We start from the raw sequence: 21,295 nt of genomic DNA, 5'->3' as shown, positions 1-21,295 counted from the left end.
CGATTTGTGCTGAGGTAGTCGTAGTTGTCAAATGTTTATATGTTTGATTTCCATTCTTAACAGAACTCCACTCTTTCAAATGTCCAAGAACAATCAAATATTTTTTACTAGTGATTATAAATGAGGGGGTTTTCGATTATCAAAACAGCACCTTTTCATTTTATGATGACAAAATTCAAACAAAAGTTGATACAAACTTTGAACTCCTACCGGTAGGAGTACAAAGTTATACTTTGACCAAGGTAAAAGCCAAACTCATAAGTTGAGAGATGTTAACAAAATAAGAGCAACTTCATTTCAATAGTTGAGAATAATGTGGTTGAAAAACAAGAAATCCAACTTAGCAGGAGGCTTGTGGCGTCTCCATGAAAAGGTACTGCAACAGAGAGAAATTTCTAAGACCAAGCATACACATACTAGTTAAATCAATCACCATAATTTTGTTCAGTCCTTTTTATTACCTCAAAGGATTTTCCTGCTTTTTCAAACTCGAGCATGCTGAGAGCGACTTCACAGCTCTGTGAGACGATGGGCTCGGGGTCTTTGGCAAATTCCTCAAGCAGAGCAATCGATTCTTCATCTACAACATAAAAACTGTGTGAAAACAAACACACAGACAAATTGAAATATGTGTGCTGCATCGAAGCAGTCTATGTAAAGATTTAATTTTTTTGCAAATAAATTTAGCTTCTATATAAGCATGCAAATTAAAATATAGAGAAGCTGAACCTGCAATAGAACCAAGAGCCTCTGCTGCTTCGTGTCGAACCATAGGATGTTCATTTACATCTCTTAGAACCTGTGAAAGTGCATCTGAAGCTTTCTTGTTCTGCAGTTGGCCCAAGACATAAGCAACCTGGACTCAATCAAAATCAAATAGTTGCAAAGGAATTATTCCAGGTCACCTTCACATCTAATTTCATGTCAGAGGACGGCATGATCTACGGGACAACAAACTCAAAGATTAAACAGAAAAGATAAACAAACCTCATGCCGCAGTAGAGCACTATCGGCCTCTAAAGACTCAACGATAGCAGAAACAGCTTCCTCTCGCCCAAGGTTTCTAAGAGCAAAAAGAGCAGCATACCGCTCGTACATGCCCTTGTCTTCATTCAGTAGAACTTCCCTATAAAGTAACGAAGTTGATAAAGCAACCAAATTATATAAAAACATGAACTAATGATATTACTGTAAAATAACTACCTGAGTTCTTCTACAGAAGAACACGCAGCTGGAGCAGCAGGGTCCACTGACAAGAAAGGGGATGTCTCAGTCACCGAAGTATTTTTCAACCCATCAATTCGACTCAGAGCTAGTTCACATGTCTCTCTAACTTCCTGAGCTGGATCTGAAACCAAACTATTCTTAAGAAGTGGGGCATTACATTCCAAACCAATCGCACCAAGAGCTTCTGCAGCCTGCTTATTTACAAATTCACAAATTATGAGACACCGCTTGATATGCTTGAATACAAAATCAAGATTCAAAAGCACATACCTCGTGGCGCACAATGGGATGCAATGATAGATCATTTAAAACAGCTTCTAATGCAGGGATAGCTTCAGCATCTTGCATTTGACCCAAAGCAAATGCCGCCTCATGTGCGAGCAGGTTTGAAGTGTCCCTAGTTGCTGAAGTAGAGTTTACATTAAACTAGTTTAATGAGGCAGGTTTTTTCAATCTCAAGCAAGAGAAACTAAACGAATGTAACAAACTATATTCTATATCTCATTTACTAAACGAAAGCCACTGTCATGCAAAAGGACTATTACACAAATTTTTCCAATTTTAAACTCGCATCAAGCATCTGAAAAGCTGCAGCTTCTAGATCGAAAGAAGGCTTAATGTTTCCATGTTCATATTTATGGTGGAAGCATACTTCACTTAAGAAGAGCATACAGACCAACAAGATATTGTTTCCCAGAAGTTTCACGCTGAAATAACGTATGCAGTTAAACACTACAAATCTAAAACCTTGCTTAAAAAGAAGAACAAAGAAAGCCCCAAAGAACATTTGTAAGTTGATATATGTAAGATACCTTGGATGAGAGCATTACGGGGTGCAACGCCACGTAGGTTGCGGAGTGAAAAGAGGACTCTAAACCGCTCGGAGATAGGCTGCTTTTCGTCCAACAACCGTTCGCAAAGAAACTTCTCTGTTTCCGGCAGCACTTTGAATGAACGTTCACTATCCATTAGGAAATTTTAACGCCAAGAATTGATTATGGTTCAAGCCTAAACCAACTCAAAACAACAAATTGCTAAAAGTCAACCCAAATCCAACAGAAACAACAATCTGAAAAATCCAAAAATTCTAAACTCATTCTATTTAAACTATTGCAATTTTCACAAAATATAAATATCATTACATTCATTATAATCAACCAAGAAAAACAGTATATCATTGCATCCAATCTACATAAATAGATAGAGGAAGACTTTTCTGAGTTATTACACTAATGCCATTTTGGCGTGAAAGCTCATGGAATCATATAAGAGCTTATATTAGTACTTCACTAATGCATATTATAAAATTCTAAGATAAGCTTCTGTAATAAACTGACAAAAAAATTTAATTGCCTATAGATTATTATATAGAGCTGACTATTGGTCAATATCTTGCTGCAATATAAGGAAAACAATAACTCCACATGAAGAACGGCAACTAGATGTAGTACAAAATATAAAAACTAAAAAGCATAGACATGCAATATCCATGGGAAAGAAATATCCTAGACAGGCAATATCCCTGAGCATCTAGCTGGAAAAAAATATAGTAAAAATACAGGCACACAAAAAAATTACTCCGTAGATGTTATGTTTGCAGCTCGGAATTAGGTAAGAATATGTATTCAGAGCAGATTAGTTCGATATTTTTCATACAATTGTGTGCAAACATCATCAAATATCTGCAGATCATGAACTTCTTCTTGAAGTGATAAGGAATGATTTTAATGCTCTCACAGATTATGCAGTAAAATAAGGAGTAGTTGTTTAGGATCGAATATGACTTTGCTAGTCCTACCCAAGTAACTTTGTAGTACCATTTTTTGTTAGTTTATTTAATTTAGATTTTTTAATCTTTCTATGTGATCTCAGCATCTACATAGTGTGGCTTTGTTTTGTTCTATCCAGAACCAAAACTCAAAGCAAGTTAAAAGTTGCAAATTTTCATATTTTTTTGGTCTCTTTTCATTGCATAGAGAAGACATCGTCTCTTTTAACTGGTGCAGACAAGACCTCAGCAAAAAGTCAATTAATATAGTTATAAATATTTGGAGGAATCCCAAATCGAAGGCTTGCACAATTTTATAGCCATGAACTCTTTGAGCAACACATAATCCAATCCCAATTTAAACTCATAATAGGATAGGTCCCAAATGACTATGAAATGCTCCAGTTTAAGTTATGAATTAAAGACAAAAATTCTACAATTCAAGTTTGAGCACAACGTAAAGCCAAGTAATAAGAAATGCTCCTCCCAATCGAGTCATAAAAACCTTCTCCTACTTAAATATTTCAACTTAATGTTACTAGAATATAAGAGGAATAAGATGTATAAAAATTCTTACCAATTAAAAGCTTCAGCTTTTAAATATTTCTTCAATGGAAGACGGAGAAGTGATAGGGGATGAGACAGAGGCGTGGCCGGATGGAGTTGGACAACTCCGGCGCCGCGATGGAAGGAAATAATAAGGCTTTTCACTTTTAGCTCTGTTTTCACCCAACAATAATCAATATGGAACTAGAATAAATTTATTGAATTTGTAGCTAATTAAACACTATACTTTTATATTTTCGGGGTTAGATTTTGATCTTAATTTTTATCACAAAAAAGCGTTTTTAAAATAAGAGTTCAAAATTTCTTTGGATTTTTTAGTAGTTTTGCCTAACTTTCCTCCGGCTCTTATCATCTACAGACACAAAGAAGTGCGGATTCGAAATAAATTGTTAAATTAGGGATTAAGTATAATTTTAATTAGAATTAATCAAGTCATACTAGTATTAGGTATTCTGTCAGAGGCAATAATTGTTTTAAGGATCCAACTATATAAAATTAGTAGTAATTGTTTTTTACTAGTAAATGGAGTATTATATAAAGTCAGCCATGATCTAAATAGAAAACGATAGTAGGAATTGAAACAGTTAAAATAATCCTGGGAATTCCCTTTATAGACTTAATACAAGTTGGTCTTGTTAGGCTTCTGCCGTTGTATCTGAAATCAAATGGTAGTTGCATAGTAGGTCAGAAAATCCAAACATGTTGGTTCATCAAACTCCTCTCTCACTTTCTCTCTCTTTAAATCCTAAATCTTTCCCATATCTTCATCCAAAACAAAGAAAAAAAGTTGGCCTTATTCAAGAAAATGACTAAGCCAAAACTCAAAACATTCATTTCGATCTTCCTAACGTTGTTTCTTGTCCATGGACGATGCTGCAATTGCAAGGTAGTTCAGTTCATTTTCGGCGACTCCCTCTCCGACGTCGGCAACAACAACTATCTCTCCAAAAGCCTCGCCCGGGCCAGCCTACCGTGGTACGGCATAGATTTCGGCGATGGATAGCCTAATGGAAGATTCTCGAATGGCCGAACTGTCGCTGATATAATTGGTAAATCATATTTTCTCAGAATGTAGTACATTTTATAGAATTACATACGTACTTAATTAATACATGTTTGTTTCGTGAATTTCCCATGTGATAAGATGGGGTTGCCTAGGCCTCCTGCTTTCCTAGACTCAAATCTTAACGAAGATACCATACTCGTGAATGGGGTAAACTACGCTTCCGGAGGTGGTGGCATACTTAATGAGACCGGATCATACTTTGTGAGTATGGCCGCACATTCTTTATAGATCCGAGTCTGTCACACTTTTTTATGAATGGACATGTGATATTCGTCTTTTGTCTGTTTCAGGTTCAAAGATTCGGATTGTACAAGCAAATAGAGCTGTTTCAAGGGACTCAGGATTTGATAATTGGCAAAGTGGGTGAGACCGAGGCCGAAAAATTCTTCCAAGAAGCGCGATATGTGGTTGCCCTTGGCAGCAACGACTTCATCAACAACTACTTAATGCCCGTCTACAAGGACTCGTGGAGCTACAACGATGATACCTTCATTCAGTATCTCACTGAGACACTGGAAAACCAATTAAATGTAAGTATGATCACTTCACTCCGTATAACTAATGCTCTTTCTGTCCCATGAGATTCGCACTTTTTAAGTGTAGTATTTTAAGATCGAAAATTAGTATTTTAAGTGTAGTAAGGGATCACCCAATTAACTCTAATATCTTAATTAAATATCCTAATTCTTAATTAAAACTAAAATAGTGCAAGTAGTTGAGATGAGCCAAAAAAAAGTGCAAGAGGCATGAGACATATGTAGTACTATATCTTATTCTAACCCGACCTTTACAATCAATTTTAAATCCGTAGTTGCTACACTCCTTGGGAGCGCGAAACATGATGGTGTTCGGGTTGGGCCCGATGGGGTGCATCCCGCTTCAGAGAGTGCTAAGCACGACGGGCGGATGCCAGGACAAGACAAACAAACTAGGCCTAGGCTTCAATGAGGCAACTAGCAAGCTAGTGACCAAATTGTCAACCACATTGCCTAATGCAACCATTAGGTTTGGGGATGCATACGACGTCGTCAACGATCTCATCTCCAATCCCGGCAAATACGGTAAGAATTATTATCTTACTACCAGGATTTGGTTCTAACTTCTAAGCCTACTTTATTAACATGGGATGAAATTACAGGATTTAGCAACTCGGACTCGCCGTGCTGCTCGTTCGGGAAGATCCGGCCAGCGCTAACGTGCGTTCCAGCGTCGACGCTGTGCAAGGAGAGGAGCAAGTACGTGTTTTGGGATGAATATCATCCATCAGATAGTGCTAATGAGCTCATTGCTATAGAGATGATTAAGAAACTAGGATTTAAGCCTATAAATGGCACCAATTCGCCTTCCCCTACGCCTGCTCTGCCTCCATCTGCCGATGGAGATTAGATTTTTGTTACTTCTCTGTCAAATTTGAGGCTGTGATGTACATTTTTCTTCCTATGAAACTATGTTTTGTTCATACACTCCCTATATTTGTTGCTTTTGTGGGTGTGTATTAGTTATTTTTTGTTTGAAGATCATGGAATACAAGTGATGAAAGAATTAATTTACCTTATTTTTCCAAAAATATCTTGTCAAAATATGTACGACTCATGATCATGGAAGATTACTTTGCATAACAAAAAAATTGCAGGTCATGTTCTTAGGACATGATTTTCGTTTTTTAATCGAAACATATTATATTTGTGATTCCTTGATTATATTTTGATAAAGGGATATTAGTTAGAAAATTGGTTTGATTTATGATCTAAATTGCTCTTTAACAAGAAAACTAAATTTTTATATTTAATTAAAAACGCAAAAGGTTCGGAAGAATTTAGCAAGAAAAAGTGTTTTTTTGCAACCTCATTAGTGAAATTAGGGTTGTGTGCAATTTTAATGATTTTAATTTCATAAATAGCAAGATAACATACTACTACTCTTTCATCTTATTTAAAGTGAAATATTTATTTCTTGAGAATATAACTTATACATTGTTATTTAGTTTGTTAAGTGAATAGAGAATATGAATGAAATAGAGAAATTGATGTTTCTGTAATAGGCTTTGAATGTTTATTATCCTCTATTACAATTTGTTGCTTAATTGGCCAATGCTTCACCAATTCATAAAAAAATGAGTGGAGGCCTTTTCCTTTCTATTTTCATCCATTTTCTTTCTAGAAGTTTAATCAATTGCTATAATGCATCGTTACTAATCTAAAAACCAACGATGCTCATTCATAATAAACCACAATTTTAATTTTATCCTTCCCTACTCCCTACAAAGTGGCAAGATGTGTATCAAAATCAAATTTTAATCTCTGTAATAGTCTCCAATATCATTGCATACCAATCACCGATCTCACAATCTTGTTTCCTAATTCACATATTTGCATTATAGTATTTGTAAGTAGAAAATAAGCAATGCTTTATATATTGGCAGCCACTTGTTTAGTATATCTAGTATTCTAGTATCTAGTGGACACTATGATATGGGGTGAATTCTTTTTTACTTCACTTCTGAATGTGTTAATTAAGTTTTGTTGAGACACGTGGCGATCTGTAGAAGGTTTATGAGAGTATTAAAGATAGAATTCCGATTAATTTAGTCTAATCTTATTTATTCCCTCTCAAAACGATTGACTAATTATATTTTTTCCACGTTTCACCAGCTCACGTTTGCACGAGCATCCACAATGGGGCGCCTTGTACTCCGCCACATCAGCATTCTATACTCATACACTTCCACCTACAGTGAGACGCCCTAAAGTCCGCCCTATAGTTTTCACTACTATTTTGTTAATTAATTTTTTATGTTTTCAAATATGTCATGCAAAATTATAAAAAAAAAACACTACGATTAAAGGCAAATCCTACATTACTAATTAAAAAAAATTACAAGAGTTAGAAATAAAAAACAAGTTTACTAAATCCTACATTACTAATCCTTCATTCCGAGCTTGCGGCGCAGAACATCGATCATCCACTTGAAGTATTCGGCTTTGCCCGGGTCCTCGCACTGCATGAGGGCGTGGTGCGTGTCCAACAACGTCCTCCGGTTGGCGGCCGCCACCAACTCCGTGTAGGCATGTCCCGCAGCCGAAGTCGGGGTCGCGATCGGGTCCGGGGCCGCGGCCTGTGAGGATGTCGCCTTGCCCTTGTTCTTGGCAGCCTTGACGCCAATGGGACACCGGGAGGACATCGGTGTGCCGGAACTCTCATCCTCGTACATCGGCTGGTTGAGGTCCAACGGAGGTGCACCGCTGTCCCTGCTAGTATAATCACCAGCGGCGGTGTTCTTCGTCCTCTTCGCCGCAACCGATAGGGGCATAATCCCTCCTTGGAACTTCTGCTTATCCTTCAAGAGGAGCCAGGAGTTGTAATGCTTGAAATCGTCGTACAATGAAATGTACGACACAAGCGCTTTATTGCGCACATCACTCAAACTCTCGCCGCTGCCTTGCTCCCTCAAGCACTTCTCGTACTCCGCCGAGAACAAATTGACCTGCTTCTTCACCTGATCCCAGTGCTTGCGGAGCTGCTCCCTATGGCGCTTGTAGGCGGCCGCCGGCTTGGCCTCGTTGTAGCGATCAGCGATGCGCTCTCAGTACGCGATTTGCTTTTGGTTGTTGGCAAACACCGGGTCCTCTGAAATATCAATCCAACACCTAACCAAGACGATGGTTTCATCCGGGTTGTAGTTCGTCCTCCCTGGGGCGAACTCTTCATTCTTCTCCGGAGGCGGCAACTTCTGGGCCCTTTGCCTGTTCCGCTTCTTCTTGGTGGCGGAGCCCGAGGCGGCGGCGGCGCAGCGGGGTGGGGCGTGGGTGCGTATGGGAGACGGCTCCATGTCTGATAGCTTGTACGAATCCGTACTGAAATCGGGATAGTACTGGGTGTTGGAGTCAAAGGGCCGGTATTTATGTCCTAAGGATAAAATAAAACATTAAATCTAAATGAATATTGTTAGGTTACAAATATAAAAGCGATAGAGTTTGCATAAATAAATACCACATGATATGAAAAGGTAAAACGTACTGTATTTCTCTTTTTTCAGATCCTATATTCTTTTATTTTTGCTCGAAAAGACTATATTTTATATTCTTATAATTTCGCTCGAAAAGACTTTTTTTTCAGCAAATTATTCTATTCTCACATTTATTTTAGATGGGCTATTAGCCAATTAAACAGTTGATTATTCTATTCTACTTTTTGACACAATACCTTCATTTTATAAAAATAATTTTCTGTATTCGCTTTTCGATTTAGGTTTTTCATAATTATATTTCATGATTAATATATATTTCGAGTATTAGTTTGAGTGTAGATAAATCAATTAACAACTAATTATGGTGATTCAGCACCCATGGCCACTATGTTTTTTATCTTAATCTTTCTCACCGACAAGTTGGTCTATCGCCTTGTCAGCACTCAAGGTCAGCTCTTTCAAATTGAATTTATTTCTTCATTTCTTCTTTTATGCATAATTAATTATCTCTTACTTTATTAAGTAATTTATCCTATTTTAAATTTAATCTTAGGCCATATGATGAATTGATGTTTTAGTTATTAGTAGCGTCCCAAAATTTAGGCGGCGGGTGAAGGTCGAAAATGTGAAGTGTGACGGATGTGTTTAAAGAGCAAATCAATCGAAACCAATATCATTCAAATCTTAAGATTTTGATTATTATTGGATGATTAATTGAATTAGTTATTAATAGAATTTTTATTTCTAATTAAAAAATGAAATATTATAAAATTCTTTACATAAAACAACTTGGAGTAGGGGTCTATCAAATGTTAAATTTCAGGTAGACTGATTAATGTTTAGAGTCAAAACATCGAGTTCAAATTATCATCACTCATTCTTTAAATTTTTGTTTATTTATTAATAATAAATGACTTAGGAATCTTGAGTGTTACCCGACAAAGGAAGGAACTTATAGTAATGCATTTGTTAATTTGAATAAAAGATGAATTTGATCTTTTACTATTAAAGTGACGTATGGTCGGTGTGCAAAATATTTATACTCCACAATCCATATTTTATAGTCAATAAAATTATCTCGGACCTAAACATATTTTTAATATCTGGCGTCAATACGAAGTTTGGAGTAATGCATCCAGAGTTAGTTTGGTTCAGTTTGAACTTTGTAAGTACATTGCATTATATCTTAATTGAAGAGTTAGTTTGTTTCAGTTAGAATTTTGTATGTGCATTGCATAATTGCATTACATCTTAATTGAATTCTTCAACTTTTATACACTTAAAATGAGTAAATATAATGTATTGCAACAAAAATCAGAATTATATATATGTATACTAGTACAATCTAATCCACAAGACCACAATAATACATCTATGTATATATCCCCCCCCCCCCCCCCTCCTCTATACTTTTCTCATATCTTCCAATTACTTTCTTCCTCATTTATTTTATGTAGAGATGAAGCTAGCTCATGAAGGGTCGGAAGGCGAAGTTGTTGTCCGTCGCGCGGCCGATTATAGAGCTTCTTCAAGACACTCATGGACTGAAGGTATCTCTTTACCTGACTTCACTTGGGTTCGTCATTGGAACTTGGAAGTATATGAGAGAAAATTAAAAAAAAAACAAATAAGATCAAATAGGATTAAATTTAATTTTTAAAAATAAAAATTTAAAATATTCCTAACCGAGGGAAGTTAATAATATCCAAACATAAAATAATAATTTTATAATTAATAGAAACAAAATAATAGTACTATAATTATAGCAAACATTATCTCTAAAACACTATGCTAAGACTATTACTCCATTAAATAAAGCGCACAAAAATAAAATCATCAATAATTTTTGCTGCAAGGAGAGACCGTTAATCATAGCCCTCAATTTTGGGAAAAGAGTCTCACAAATGATAATGATTGGCCAGGATTTATTCTCTAAACTATCATAACAATAATTTAAGTACGAATGTTACAAATATTAGCCAATTAGAACACTCCATGTCATCAAGCACAGTGTATTTATGCAAGTAACATTAAAAATCTGCACACTCAGAAAATATCAGGTTCACGAAGCTTCGGTGCAACTCCGAATCTAGCTTATGTATTTCTCAGTGGTCCCCGCCCATAAAACTTGTGGCTCTAAATTTTCTGCCCCCCTTGCCCACGTGGCACCCCACGATAATCAATATCTATAAATTATAATCCTTTTTTAAGTTTTTTTATTTTCATATATATAGGAATTGGGGGAGACCAGATATTTGGGTTATCTTACTTTATGGTATAAAAACTGATAGAAGCTCTCTTTTTTCATACGGATAATCGTATTCATTATTATTTTAATAAAAGTGTTATTTTATAAATATTCTGGTGTAGAGAACACACATAAGTCCTCTTCTAAATGGATATACTTCCTCTGTTCAATTGGTGTTGGGTACTTTCTTCGACCGTCACATTATAATTAGATCATTCTTTTTTATATATGATAAATTTCTTATACTATGTTTTATGCAAATAAAGTCCTTGGTATGATATTATTTTTATTAATGTTATGTGGCATAGTAATTTAGTACTACTATAAATTCCAATTTAGGAGTAATATATAGATTAGAAACTCTATTGTTATAAGTCTGAAACAGTTTACATGATTGTTTTGAGATGGAACATTAATGTTTATCTGCTTTAAAATTAGTTTGACGGCGTATCTATGTGGATAATATATTAATGAGTAGAGATTTTAACACTTATTTTATCTTAGTTGTATAATTCTCTTCAAGTGTTAAATTGAGAAAGTGAATAAAACAAATATAATCATCTTAGTTGTATAATTCTCTTCAAGTGTTAAATTGAGAAAGTGAATAAAACAAATATAATCATCAATTACATATAATTAAGCTCTGGTATAGTCTAATTACTTACGTGAAAGTAGTTGGAAAAATTCTATTTTTGATAATGCATGTTGAATTCCATTTTAATGAAGGGCTTTAGTTGTATTCCGACTCAAGGAGTGATGCATAACCGTTATGTGTCTTTATTAATGAAACGCACAACTTTTATGTGTCTTCGGGTAATGACGCACAAAGCTTATGCGTCTTTATGTAATGACGCACAAACATTTGCCGTTTTCTAATGACGCACAACTCTTATGCGTCTTTTCCTTGATGACACATAAGTGTTATGCGTCTTTGTGGAATGACGAAGAAGAGGGCGGGGAAGAAGATGATGAAGTAATATTTCGACCACCAACCGAGGGATCCTCACACGACCAACTGTGAAGAGTTCATCAAGTAAGATTGGGAAGGCTATGCACAATGTATTCAGGGGATTTTCAACAAGGAAGAATAAAGGGAAAGCTCCAACAAAGTTCACGCCTTCGGGGAAATAGGTCTTTGATATGATAGGGGTTGCCGTCATATGTTGGTATTTGTTTATATTGAAACAGGTTTCGGGCATATGTTGGTATTTGTTTATATTGACACAGGTTTTGGTCACATATTTAAGGTGAAACAATATTCATCTGACATAACAACCGTCAACAAAAGTCAATAAAAATCATAATAACTGACGACAACATCTCACAAATGTTGATACATAAACATAGTAACTGTCAAATAAGATCCATCAAATATGCCCCAAACACATATATCAACAGCATTTATAAAGACGCATGAGGTTTATGCGTCATTACACTAAGACGCATGAGGGTTATGCGTCTTGAAAGACGCATAATAGTTGTGCGTCATTACGTACAGACGCATGATAGTTATGCGTTTTATTAATAAAGACGCATGACGTTTTATTAATAAAGACGTATGATGGTTATGCTTTACTCCCTAAGTCGAAATAAAACTAAACTCCTTCATTAAAATGAAATTTTATTAGTGGCCTAGAATAAAATAGAAAGAGCTCGAAAGTAGTTCCAAAGCAAGCTAGTTAAAGACATGCTATATGATTCGCTTTCCAATATTTTTAGAACGTTTTTTGTTGAAAAACTTGGGTATTTTGTATTAAAAGGACTACTGTTAATCATCGTATGAGTAAACCAAACCTTGTGCTATTTGAATTTACACTGATATTTGAGTATAAAATGGAGTACATTAATAAAGTTGAAGAATTCGTGTGTTCCGACCCCACAAAAGTAGGGCTCAAGATTTTAGTTGGGTTGTGGAAAGGGTATTTGATTTTAGGATACCAATTTATTGTTAAAACTGAAAGCATTGCCAACACAGCCTTTTTGTTATCTTTTTCTTCTTTATTATTCATTTCTCCCATTTGTTATCTTTTTCTTGTTCATTTTCAAGATTTTGTTGACCAAATATGAAGGAACCGGAGATCAAGCTCTTTGGCCGCAAGATCGTCTTACCGGAAAACGCCGGAGCTGTCGCAGCCACCGAGTCATCCGGCCGGAGCAGCGACCGCAACGGCGACTTAGACCGCTGCTTGGAAGAGGTTGAAGATGAAAAGCAACTGCATGCTCATGAGGTAATCAATCACTCTCAAATTTCACACAAACTAATCATATTATTTGTTGAATATACTCAGATTTTTGAGGTGTTTATAAATCAGCCCAGATGCATAGACATTCACAACATATATTTCTGCAAACAAATTCTGTGTTTGTTAATATGATTACACAATCTAATTATACTTAATTTTGATTTGGGAATTTTGGAGTTTTCTTCATTATAAATGTAACTTTTTTAGAAAAAGAACCATGACTACCTTTTTTAGGATGTTAGCAATAGTTTAACATTTTTCCAATTCTTTCTGATTGAATCCTCTCTTCGATTAATCATAACTTGAGAGTTTTTATTTTTATTTTTGGTGGTTGGTATTTTTTCATGTTTTCTCCGCCTCAAATTTAATTGATTAAAAAATTTGGTCCCCTGCATCCTGCTGCTCTAGAAGTATTTGATTCTGCTTTGATTTTCTTCTTTTTCAAATCCTTTTGGAACCATTGGTTAGCTTAAAAGGTGATCTGGAAAGTTCCAAAACACTTTCTCTAACATATTCGGATTCCTAGGTTGTTGTCTCATCAAATTGGAAGTATAATCTTTTTTCTTAATTGGCTAAGCTAAATGCTCCACAATTTTTATTATTTTTGTAATATAGATCCTGAAATAAGGATCATTGTTCAATCCAAATTTTTTAGGATCAAGAATTAGAAGAGTGTGAAACTAGGGATCAAAATGTAGAGGATCCATCGGTCGCCGGCGTGTCAGGAAACGAGGAAGCCGATGCGAGCAACGGGCAGCAGAAGGAGGCTCTGAAGAGGCCGGACAAGATCCTGCCCTGCCCTCGTTGCAATAGCATGGACACCAAGTTTTGCTACTACAACAACTACAATGTTAAACAGCCTCGCCATTTTTGCAAGAGCTGCCAGAGGTATTGGACTGCCGGAGGCACCATGAGGAACGTCGCTGTGGGGGCTGGCCGCCGCAAGAACAAGAATTTGGCCTCCAAGGCTAGGGTGGATCCGCCTTTCGGGCCGAACGGCACTGTCCTCTCCTTCAGCCCTGATGCTACCTTATGCGAGTCCATGGCCTCGGTTGTGAATCTCTCCGATAAGAGAGCTCCCGATGAGGTTACGAACGATAAGAATGATCGTTCAATGAGATCATCCGTTACAATATCCAGCTCTGTGGCACAAGTGGTCAAGAATGGCCTACCACAACTCGTCGTGCCTAATTTAAATGGCGCCCTGTTTCCTATTCCTTACATTCCAGGAGTGGCCTGGCCGATTCCTTGGAATCCCGCCATACCCTTCCCGGCAATTTGCCCCCCGGGCTACCCAATGCCGGTCTATCCCGCACCGTATTGGAATTGTAGCACGCCCAATCCTTGTAACGTGTCGTGGGTGCCAACAACCCCTCCGGCTACAAACCAAACGACTAGTACGTCCGATCCCAACTCTCCACTAGGTAAACATTCGAGAAATGGCGAATTGCTTAAGCCAGGCAATTCTCCAGGGCTCGAGCTTTCTGAGTCGAGGGATTCAGAAAGCTCGATCTTGGTTCCTAAGACACTGAGGATCGATGATCCAGAGGAGGCCGCAAAGAGTTCTATATGGGAAACACTCGGGATCAAGTATGATTCGGTTAGTAGGGAAGGTTTGTTTAAGGCCTTGCAACCAAAGGGCGACGAGAAAAAGCTAATGATCTCTGCCTCACCGGCACTGCAAGCCAATCCGGCTGCCTTGTCGCGTTCCATTACCTTCCAAGAGGGGGCCTAACGTCATCTACATAACGGTCGCCTAACGTCATCTACACAACGGTCGCCTAGTGAGTTTGGTATTGTGCTCTTGGAGATTGTTTTGCAGGACATATCAAAATGTCGATTTTCTTGCAAGATTTCTCCCTTGAAAGAGCCCTGATTTTTTTTCTTCAAATTCCACCTTTTCTTGTAACGTTGGTGCACTTCATTGTTTACGTATGATTAGTGTGAATTTATGTATAAAATTTTGTGGAGAGAAAGTGCAAAAGGGAAGAGTGATAAGTGTCGAAATGTGTAGATGCAAATGATAAAACAACGGTAATAACTAATTTTGTTTTTTAAAACAAAAGGGCTCGCTTTTTTCCATTTTCTTGTGATGTTTCAGCATAAAAGATTTTTCCTCCTGCAACTAATTTTTGTTGAATTCTGGATTTTATTAAAAAGCAAGAATCTGAAAAAGATTATTATACTTTTTATAGTAGAGAAAAAGAAAGATAATCCTATCTATGTACATACAAAAGGGTGAAACCAAGATAGAAAGAAAATCTATACTAATTGACCCCATCGTCCTATCTAAAAATTATTGTATTTAATTTGTTTGAATTTTCAACATGCACATCAAATGATACTCAAATGAAAAGACGAAATATTTTGTGCTGTTATTTATTATTTCATGATAATGGATAATTAAGATAATTACTTTACACTGTTGGCATCCAAGCCACCTAAATGGGTCTTTTTCCTAGATGGCTAGGTGATGTTAACATTTGCGAGTTTTCAATAAATCAATAAATAATACTAGTAATAAAGTATAAATTAAATTTACTGTTTAGGCTTTTTGGGAGGAAAAAAAGAGAAAAGAAAACATGTGAACTGGCTGCATCAGAAAGTTGGGATATTATTCTTGTTGAGCAAATGTAAACCATTTGTATAAAACTAGTTGTCGTGTATAGGGTCCACAAAATTCCCACTTTCATAAAATGCCAATAACTCTTGTGCCATTTCACATTTTCAATAACTCTTTAAGGTATATATATACTCCATATCTTAAAAATCATAAACTTAAGCGAATTATGGCATTTCTCTTAAATTTGTGACTTCGTCTGAATTATAATATGAAACAACTCAATTTCCACACTCTAATCCTTAAATTCGACATTGAATAATAGTATAAGTCTAATGGGATAAAATACGTCTTGTAGATATGTCGAATTTGAAGAATGACCCGCCATAGGAAATTAACATAAATCTTAAACTTTGTACTAATTTTTAAGATCACTTTTAAAGTTCGTTCGATACATCAAAATTCGCTCAAAATTTATTATTTAAAACAAATAGTATCCTTTTGTTTAACTATCTATTAGATGTAAACTATCAAGACCAGTATGGTTTCTATGACCAATAAGCCCAAAGTTTTCTATTTTCTATTTTCTATTTTCTATTTTCTATTTTCTATTTTCTATTTTGGACAATCTAGTCTAGTGTAATTAACGCGATCCACCTGGCCATAGGCCCATAGGAAAAATGCATGAAGCTTGCCTCTGTCAGCCGTTAGGAGTCTCATTCCTTAGCGGCACGAGTTTTAAGAAATTTTAAGAAAAGCAGGTGAAAAAAAGTTAGTGCAATAGGGATCCAACTTGCATATATTAGTTTTGAATGAAATGTGAGCGGAATGAGTTAGGTGAAGGTGGGACCTTATTACCATTTATGGTAAAAGTGAACCGGGACTCCTATTCGCGGACGGACTAAAATGAAAAAATGGGACTCCTATTCGCAGACGGAGGGAGTAGTAACTAATAATAATAGTAATAATTACAATGTCTAGTGACGATTTATGAAGTCTTGCATTTCTCTAGTTTCATGTGCAATTGTATTGTTTTATAATTGTAAATTTATTGCCTATGATATGTTCATTACTTATAATACCCTCTCCGTTCCAAGAAAGATGACCCCTTCCTTGAACGGTACGGAATTTTATGCAGTTATATTTGTGTGTTAAGTGGAGAGAGTAAAGTAAGATAAAGGAAATAAAATAGAGATAAAGATATTTCTATTTATAGTAATGAGTTATCTTGGTTGATACAAACTAAAAAGAAAAGTGAGTCATCTTTAATGGGACATAGAGTACTTTATATTGTAATTAGTAAACATTCTATTATAAAATGCAAATATAATTTGTACTACTCCCTCCGTCCCGGGCTACTTGCTCATTTCCTTTTCGGCTCGGAGATTAAGGAATGAGTGTATAGGAAAGTCAAAAATGACGGCCGTAGGTGAATTTTTTTACTAAAAATGGAAAGAGTGCAAGTAACTTGGGACGCCCAAAAAGGAAATAAGTGCGAGTAGTGCGGGACGAAGGGAGTACTATTTAAAGAGTCAAAGCTGAGTTTTGAAATTCGTAATTTATTTAACAAACCAGGGGCTGCCACCTCTTCCTTGCCTCCAAGCCCCGTCTTCTCATTTGCAGACGGATCAAGGCTTTTTTACCATGAATCTGCTCCAACTACTAAGCATTATACACACCAACTACTTATTCAGTATGTGTTTGAATTTTTTTTCCTAGATTTTTTCCCCTTCTAAATTTTGTCTCTAAATTCATTTCCGAATTTTTATTTTTCCTTTGTAATGCCGTGTTTCTAACGAGTTGTTGCGGGTTGTCACATGGCCGTAGAGCACCATGAATGGCAACTATTATCTGAAATAAGTGCCGTTGAACTGTGCCTCCTTGGGTGGAACTGGATGTGCTATCTTGCCAAAGCATTCACGCAAATATGCACATATTAACATTCAATAAGAAAAGCTGGAAAAAACAGCCTCTCATCTGTGAATCGTATCCCCTTTCATTTTTACCCTCATCTCCCACATACACGCCAGCCTTTCCAACAAAATCAGTCAAACAACGCAAACAAAAACACCATTTTCTTATGTTCAAACACAATGTATTAAATTGACAAAATTAAGGTGTGATTCTTGCATACAATCCATCAAGTTTCTTCACTCAAATCACAAGCACATACAGTGGGAAAGAAAATCTGTTACCGGGACATGGTGATAATCAAGAATGTTTAAAAGAAGCCCATTATAGATATAGAACTCTACTACGAAAATCTGAATGACACAATTAAGATTTTGCCACGATGGCTAAAGGTGTTTAAACCTGGCTACGAATGCAGCAAACTTAGCCACAATTCTTCTTCTATCCATCTACAACGGCCTATCTACATTCTCTACAAACCTTACTCTCCATATCTTTTTCTCCCAGCTCTCTAACAATTCACCTATTATTGTTTAGATGGAGGTGTGTTGTTGAGAGTTGTGGTGTTGATGTGGAAGGACATTTTCAGTCATGCCAGAGAAATTGGATGGTGTTGGTTTTTCATCAAGGCTAATGATATTTCATGAAAGGGAATTGGGTTTGCTGATTTTTTCCGGTGTGTTTGCAGGGGAAGGGCTAAACTATCACTCTTCTCCAAACTCAGCTGAAAATCATGTGGCTACCTATTTAAGAAAACTAGGCCTAAATTTGATGATTTTGTGCAACTAAGGGGTGGTGAAAATCCACTTGAATTCAAGAATAGAGTGTATCTAAGTAGACAACAATATGGGTATTCACAATCAACGGGCTACTACTTTACATGATTACACATAGCATGATTTATCCTGAAGTCTATACATTCATACAATTGTGCAAAATGATCAAATCTTACAAGAACACTCAATTGTTGTTGGCATAGCTTATTTCAAACCAAGATAGAAAATGGAAAGACACGCAGTAAAGCAAGATAAATGCATATAAATGGTACTCACATAGATAGATGATCAGAAAACATAGAGTTCAATACCAAAACATTAACTAACAGCTAACTAAAAAAGACAAGTTTTTAACCATAAACATGCTAACACAAAAACATAAAGTCAAAAACCATAGACATCAAAACAACACGCAAAGGCTTACTGATCCTTCCCCTCCATGGCTGCCAACACAAGCTTGGTTTGTGCTACTTTGACCTCCAACTGTTTGAGGTAAACCTTGAGCTCTTCCACCTTGAGCTTGTTCCATTCATTTTCAACATCCCCTGATCCAAAAGCCGCTTCCCCGTAGATGCAAAGCCTTTCCTCCATTGTCGCCCCACACCGATTCAGGCTCGTCATCTTCTTCTCGACCTCCTTACTCTTCACATCATCAGCATCCTTCTTTCCAACGGCTCTCCTGACCACACTCCCATTCGCTCTCGGACTCCCCATCACCTTCACAACCCCCTTATCCTCATTTCCCCAAATCGCTTTAGAGAGATCATAAGCCATTTGCTCCTGTGGCTTCGAAAAGACCTTATCCTTGCCGTCCTTCTCCCTGCTCTTCACGTACTTTCTCTTCAGCCGCCTTATCTTATCCTGCAGCTGCGTCCTGGTGAAATCTGTGAAATCTGTTTGTAGACTCTTCTTGATAAAATCGTGATATTGATCCAGATTCGCCAACGGATCGACTTTGAACTTGTTCTGGAACTCTATCATCCCTTCCAAAATCACGATCTCGTCCTCCTCGCTCCACAGCCTCTGGAACATATTCGACTTTTTCTCCGCCGTCTCCGGCTCGGCGGCAGGGCTCTTCTTCGGCTTCTTTGCATCCTTACTGGCCGTGTCCTCAGCGGGGCGTTTCGAAGCGGCGGCGGATTTCCCCGGAGTGACGGGATCCGCGGTGGGATTGGATTTGGCCTTCCTGTTTGATTTCGGAGTCTCTTCAACTGGCTTCGCGGCGAGTGGCCTGACTTCCGGAGCGTCGGACTCAGACTCCGTATCAGATCCGGAGTCGTCTTCGTCGGAGGAGGAAGGGGGAGGCAGCGGCTGCGAGGGTTTGGCGGCGGGAATCTGAGGCTGTGGCTTATTTTGGGGAGGGGTGGGGTCGAGATCGGCGTCGGATTCCTCCTCGGAGGAGCTTCCTTCGTCGCTGGAATCGGATTCCTCAACTGGCTTCACGGGTTCACGGCTTTTAGCCATTTTTTTCACAGAGGGAAACTAGGGTTTGCGGGGGTGGGAGAATTGTGAGAGACGGCTGGCTTGTGTTGTGCGCTTTGTTTTAATTTTTTAGAATTGATATAAGCCTATTTATCGTGCTACACCACACGAATACCGTGAAATACTCTCGATTGGAATACAGCTGCCGCTTAAAATATTAATGTATGTTTCCGAAGTCGGATAGACGTAGTTCGACTGAATAACGCTACTTTTTTCGAACTTCTACTACTAATATACTTTCAAAATATTTTTTAATTCATTATTTAAAATGTTTAGAAAAACAATTATATTCTCGTCTTTCTATGAGTTACTCTATGCGTACTAGTTTCGAATTAAAATATCACTTATATGTGTATTTATTTATCAATCATGAAGTATAAAATTATCAATGTAAATATTACTCCATTAAAATGTCATAGAGTGATGGGGTACGTACTAAACAAGCCCAATAGCAGTGACGGCCCATCAGCCCAAAGCCCAAAGAAGAGTATCAGTTCGGCATTACCAAAGAGTTCGGCCCCAGCCCACAGCTCGGTAAAAGCCGACCAATCAAGCTCCACTCTCAGATCGGCAAAAGCTACTCGGCAATAGTTCAGCAGTTCGGTCTCAGTATTCGACCGAACTGGAAGATAGTCAACTCATGCAGGATCACATGCAGGATAGTGGACCAAGCACAGAGATAGTGGACTCATGCAGGATAGTGGACCCATGCAGGATCTCCATGACCTCCACGACATTCACAACCATCATTAGTGGTGATGCAAGCCACGATCTTAGTTCAATGTATAAATAGAACTCAGATCAGATAAAGAAGGGTTAAGCTCTCGAGAGATCAAATATCAAATAGCAAGTCTGTATTGTAAGCTGTAGAAAACAGATCAAGCAATACAACTCTGCCCTCTTTTCTTCCCGTGGACGTAGATTTACCTCAGTAAATCGAACCACGTAAATCTCTGTGTCGTGATCTGCATTTTCCTGCATTCATCACCATCAAAAATTCGCCAAACCATCACTGGCGCCGTCTGTGGGAAACAGAGAACCAAATTTGTGATAAAGCGAATTTTTGACCCTTTTTCCACCCCAAAAAAATGCATACCAGATCACACACTACCCGTAATACCGTTCGTGAAAACCATGAGGAAGCTAGTCCAGCCCGCAGGTCCGGAAAACAGCCTCGGGAGACAGCTACTTCCAGTTTTCACGATGAAGGAACAAGCCGCTCAAAAGGTCCACACACCGAGTCTTCCCAGCAGCCTGATTTGAATGAGGCTGTCAAGCTGTTCTTGGCTGAGAAGCAGGATGAGTTCTTAGCCTTCCTGCAAAAAAGCCAAGAGCCGAAGACGAAAACGGTGGATTCTCCTTCCTCATCCAGACATGAAAGTCACTACCGCAGTAGTGCCGTGTCTTCCAGGAAGAAGAATCCTCAACCCCGACATGTTCCTGTTCCTCCTCGGTACCGGAATCACAGGAGATCTCCATC

The 21,295-nt window shown here is 37.5% G+C and overlaps 4 protein-coding genes across 5 annotated transcripts; 2 read left to right on the top strand and 2 right to left on the bottom strand.

Annotated features, from left to right (window-relative positions):
* Positions 1-136: 136 nt before the first annotated feature.
* On the bottom strand, positions 137-3,818 carry LOC121752109 (deoxyhypusine hydroxylase-like). The gene is made up of 8 exons (XM_042147005.1): positions 3,573-3,818; positions 2,040-2,235; positions 1,498-1,631; positions 1,204-1,418; positions 988-1,126; positions 730-856; positions 462-580; positions 137-376 (listed from the first exon to the last, which is right to left on the bottom strand). Exons 2-8 carry the CDS (start codon positions 2,194-2,196, stop codon positions 341-343), a joined length of 927 nt encoding a protein of 308 aa, XP_042002939.1. The 5' UTR covers positions 2,197-2,235; positions 3,573-3,818; the 3' UTR covers positions 137-340.
* A 531-nt stretch (positions 3,819-4,349) lies between these two features.
* On the top strand, positions 4,350-6,109 carry LOC121751360 (GDSL esterase/lipase At1g74460-like). 2 transcript variants are annotated; one of them, XM_042146085.1, is made up of 5 exons: positions 4,350-4,611; positions 4,707-4,829; positions 4,919-5,158; positions 5,440-5,689; positions 5,767-6,109. In XM_042146085.1, exons 2-5 carry the CDS (start codon positions 4,707-4,709, stop codon positions 6,012-6,014), a joined length of 861 nt encoding a protein of 286 aa, XP_042002019.1. In that variant the 5' UTR covers positions 4,350-4,611; the 3' UTR covers positions 6,015-6,109. The 2 variants fall into 2 exon arrangements, with proteins under 2 accessions (XP_042002019.1, XP_042002020.1); XM_042146086.1 differs by having other exon boundaries at positions 4,350-4,829.
* Positions 6,110-12,715: 6,606 nt separating this feature from the next.
* On the top strand, positions 12,716-15,151 carry LOC121750299 (cyclic dof factor 1-like). The gene is made up of 2 exons (XM_042144818.1): positions 12,716-13,071; positions 13,742-15,151. The coding sequence occupies exons 1-2, from the start codon at positions 12,907-12,909 to the stop codon at positions 14,819-14,821; spliced, it is 1,245 nt and encodes a 414-aa protein (XP_042000752.1). The 5' UTR covers positions 12,716-12,906; the 3' UTR covers positions 14,822-15,151.
* Positions 15,152-18,589: 3,438 nt separating this feature from the next.
* Positions 18,590-19,916, bottom strand: LOC121752314 (probable transcription factor At1g61730). Its single transcript, XM_042147311.1, has one exon. It carries the CDS (start codon positions 19,795-19,797, stop codon positions 18,754-18,756), a length of 1,044 nt encoding a protein of 347 aa, XP_042003245.1. The 5' UTR covers positions 19,798-19,916; the 3' UTR covers positions 18,590-18,753.
* Positions 19,917-21,295: the final 1,379 nt, after the last annotated feature.

Source organism: Salvia splendens, chromosome 10 (genome assembly GCF_004379255.2).
Source record: "Salvia splendens isolate huo1 chromosome 10, SspV2, whole genome shotgun sequence".
NCBI lineage: Eukaryota > Viridiplantae > Streptophyta > Magnoliopsida > Lamiales > Lamiaceae > Salvia > Salvia splendens.
This window is presented reverse-complemented; position numbering and strand designations above follow the sequence as displayed.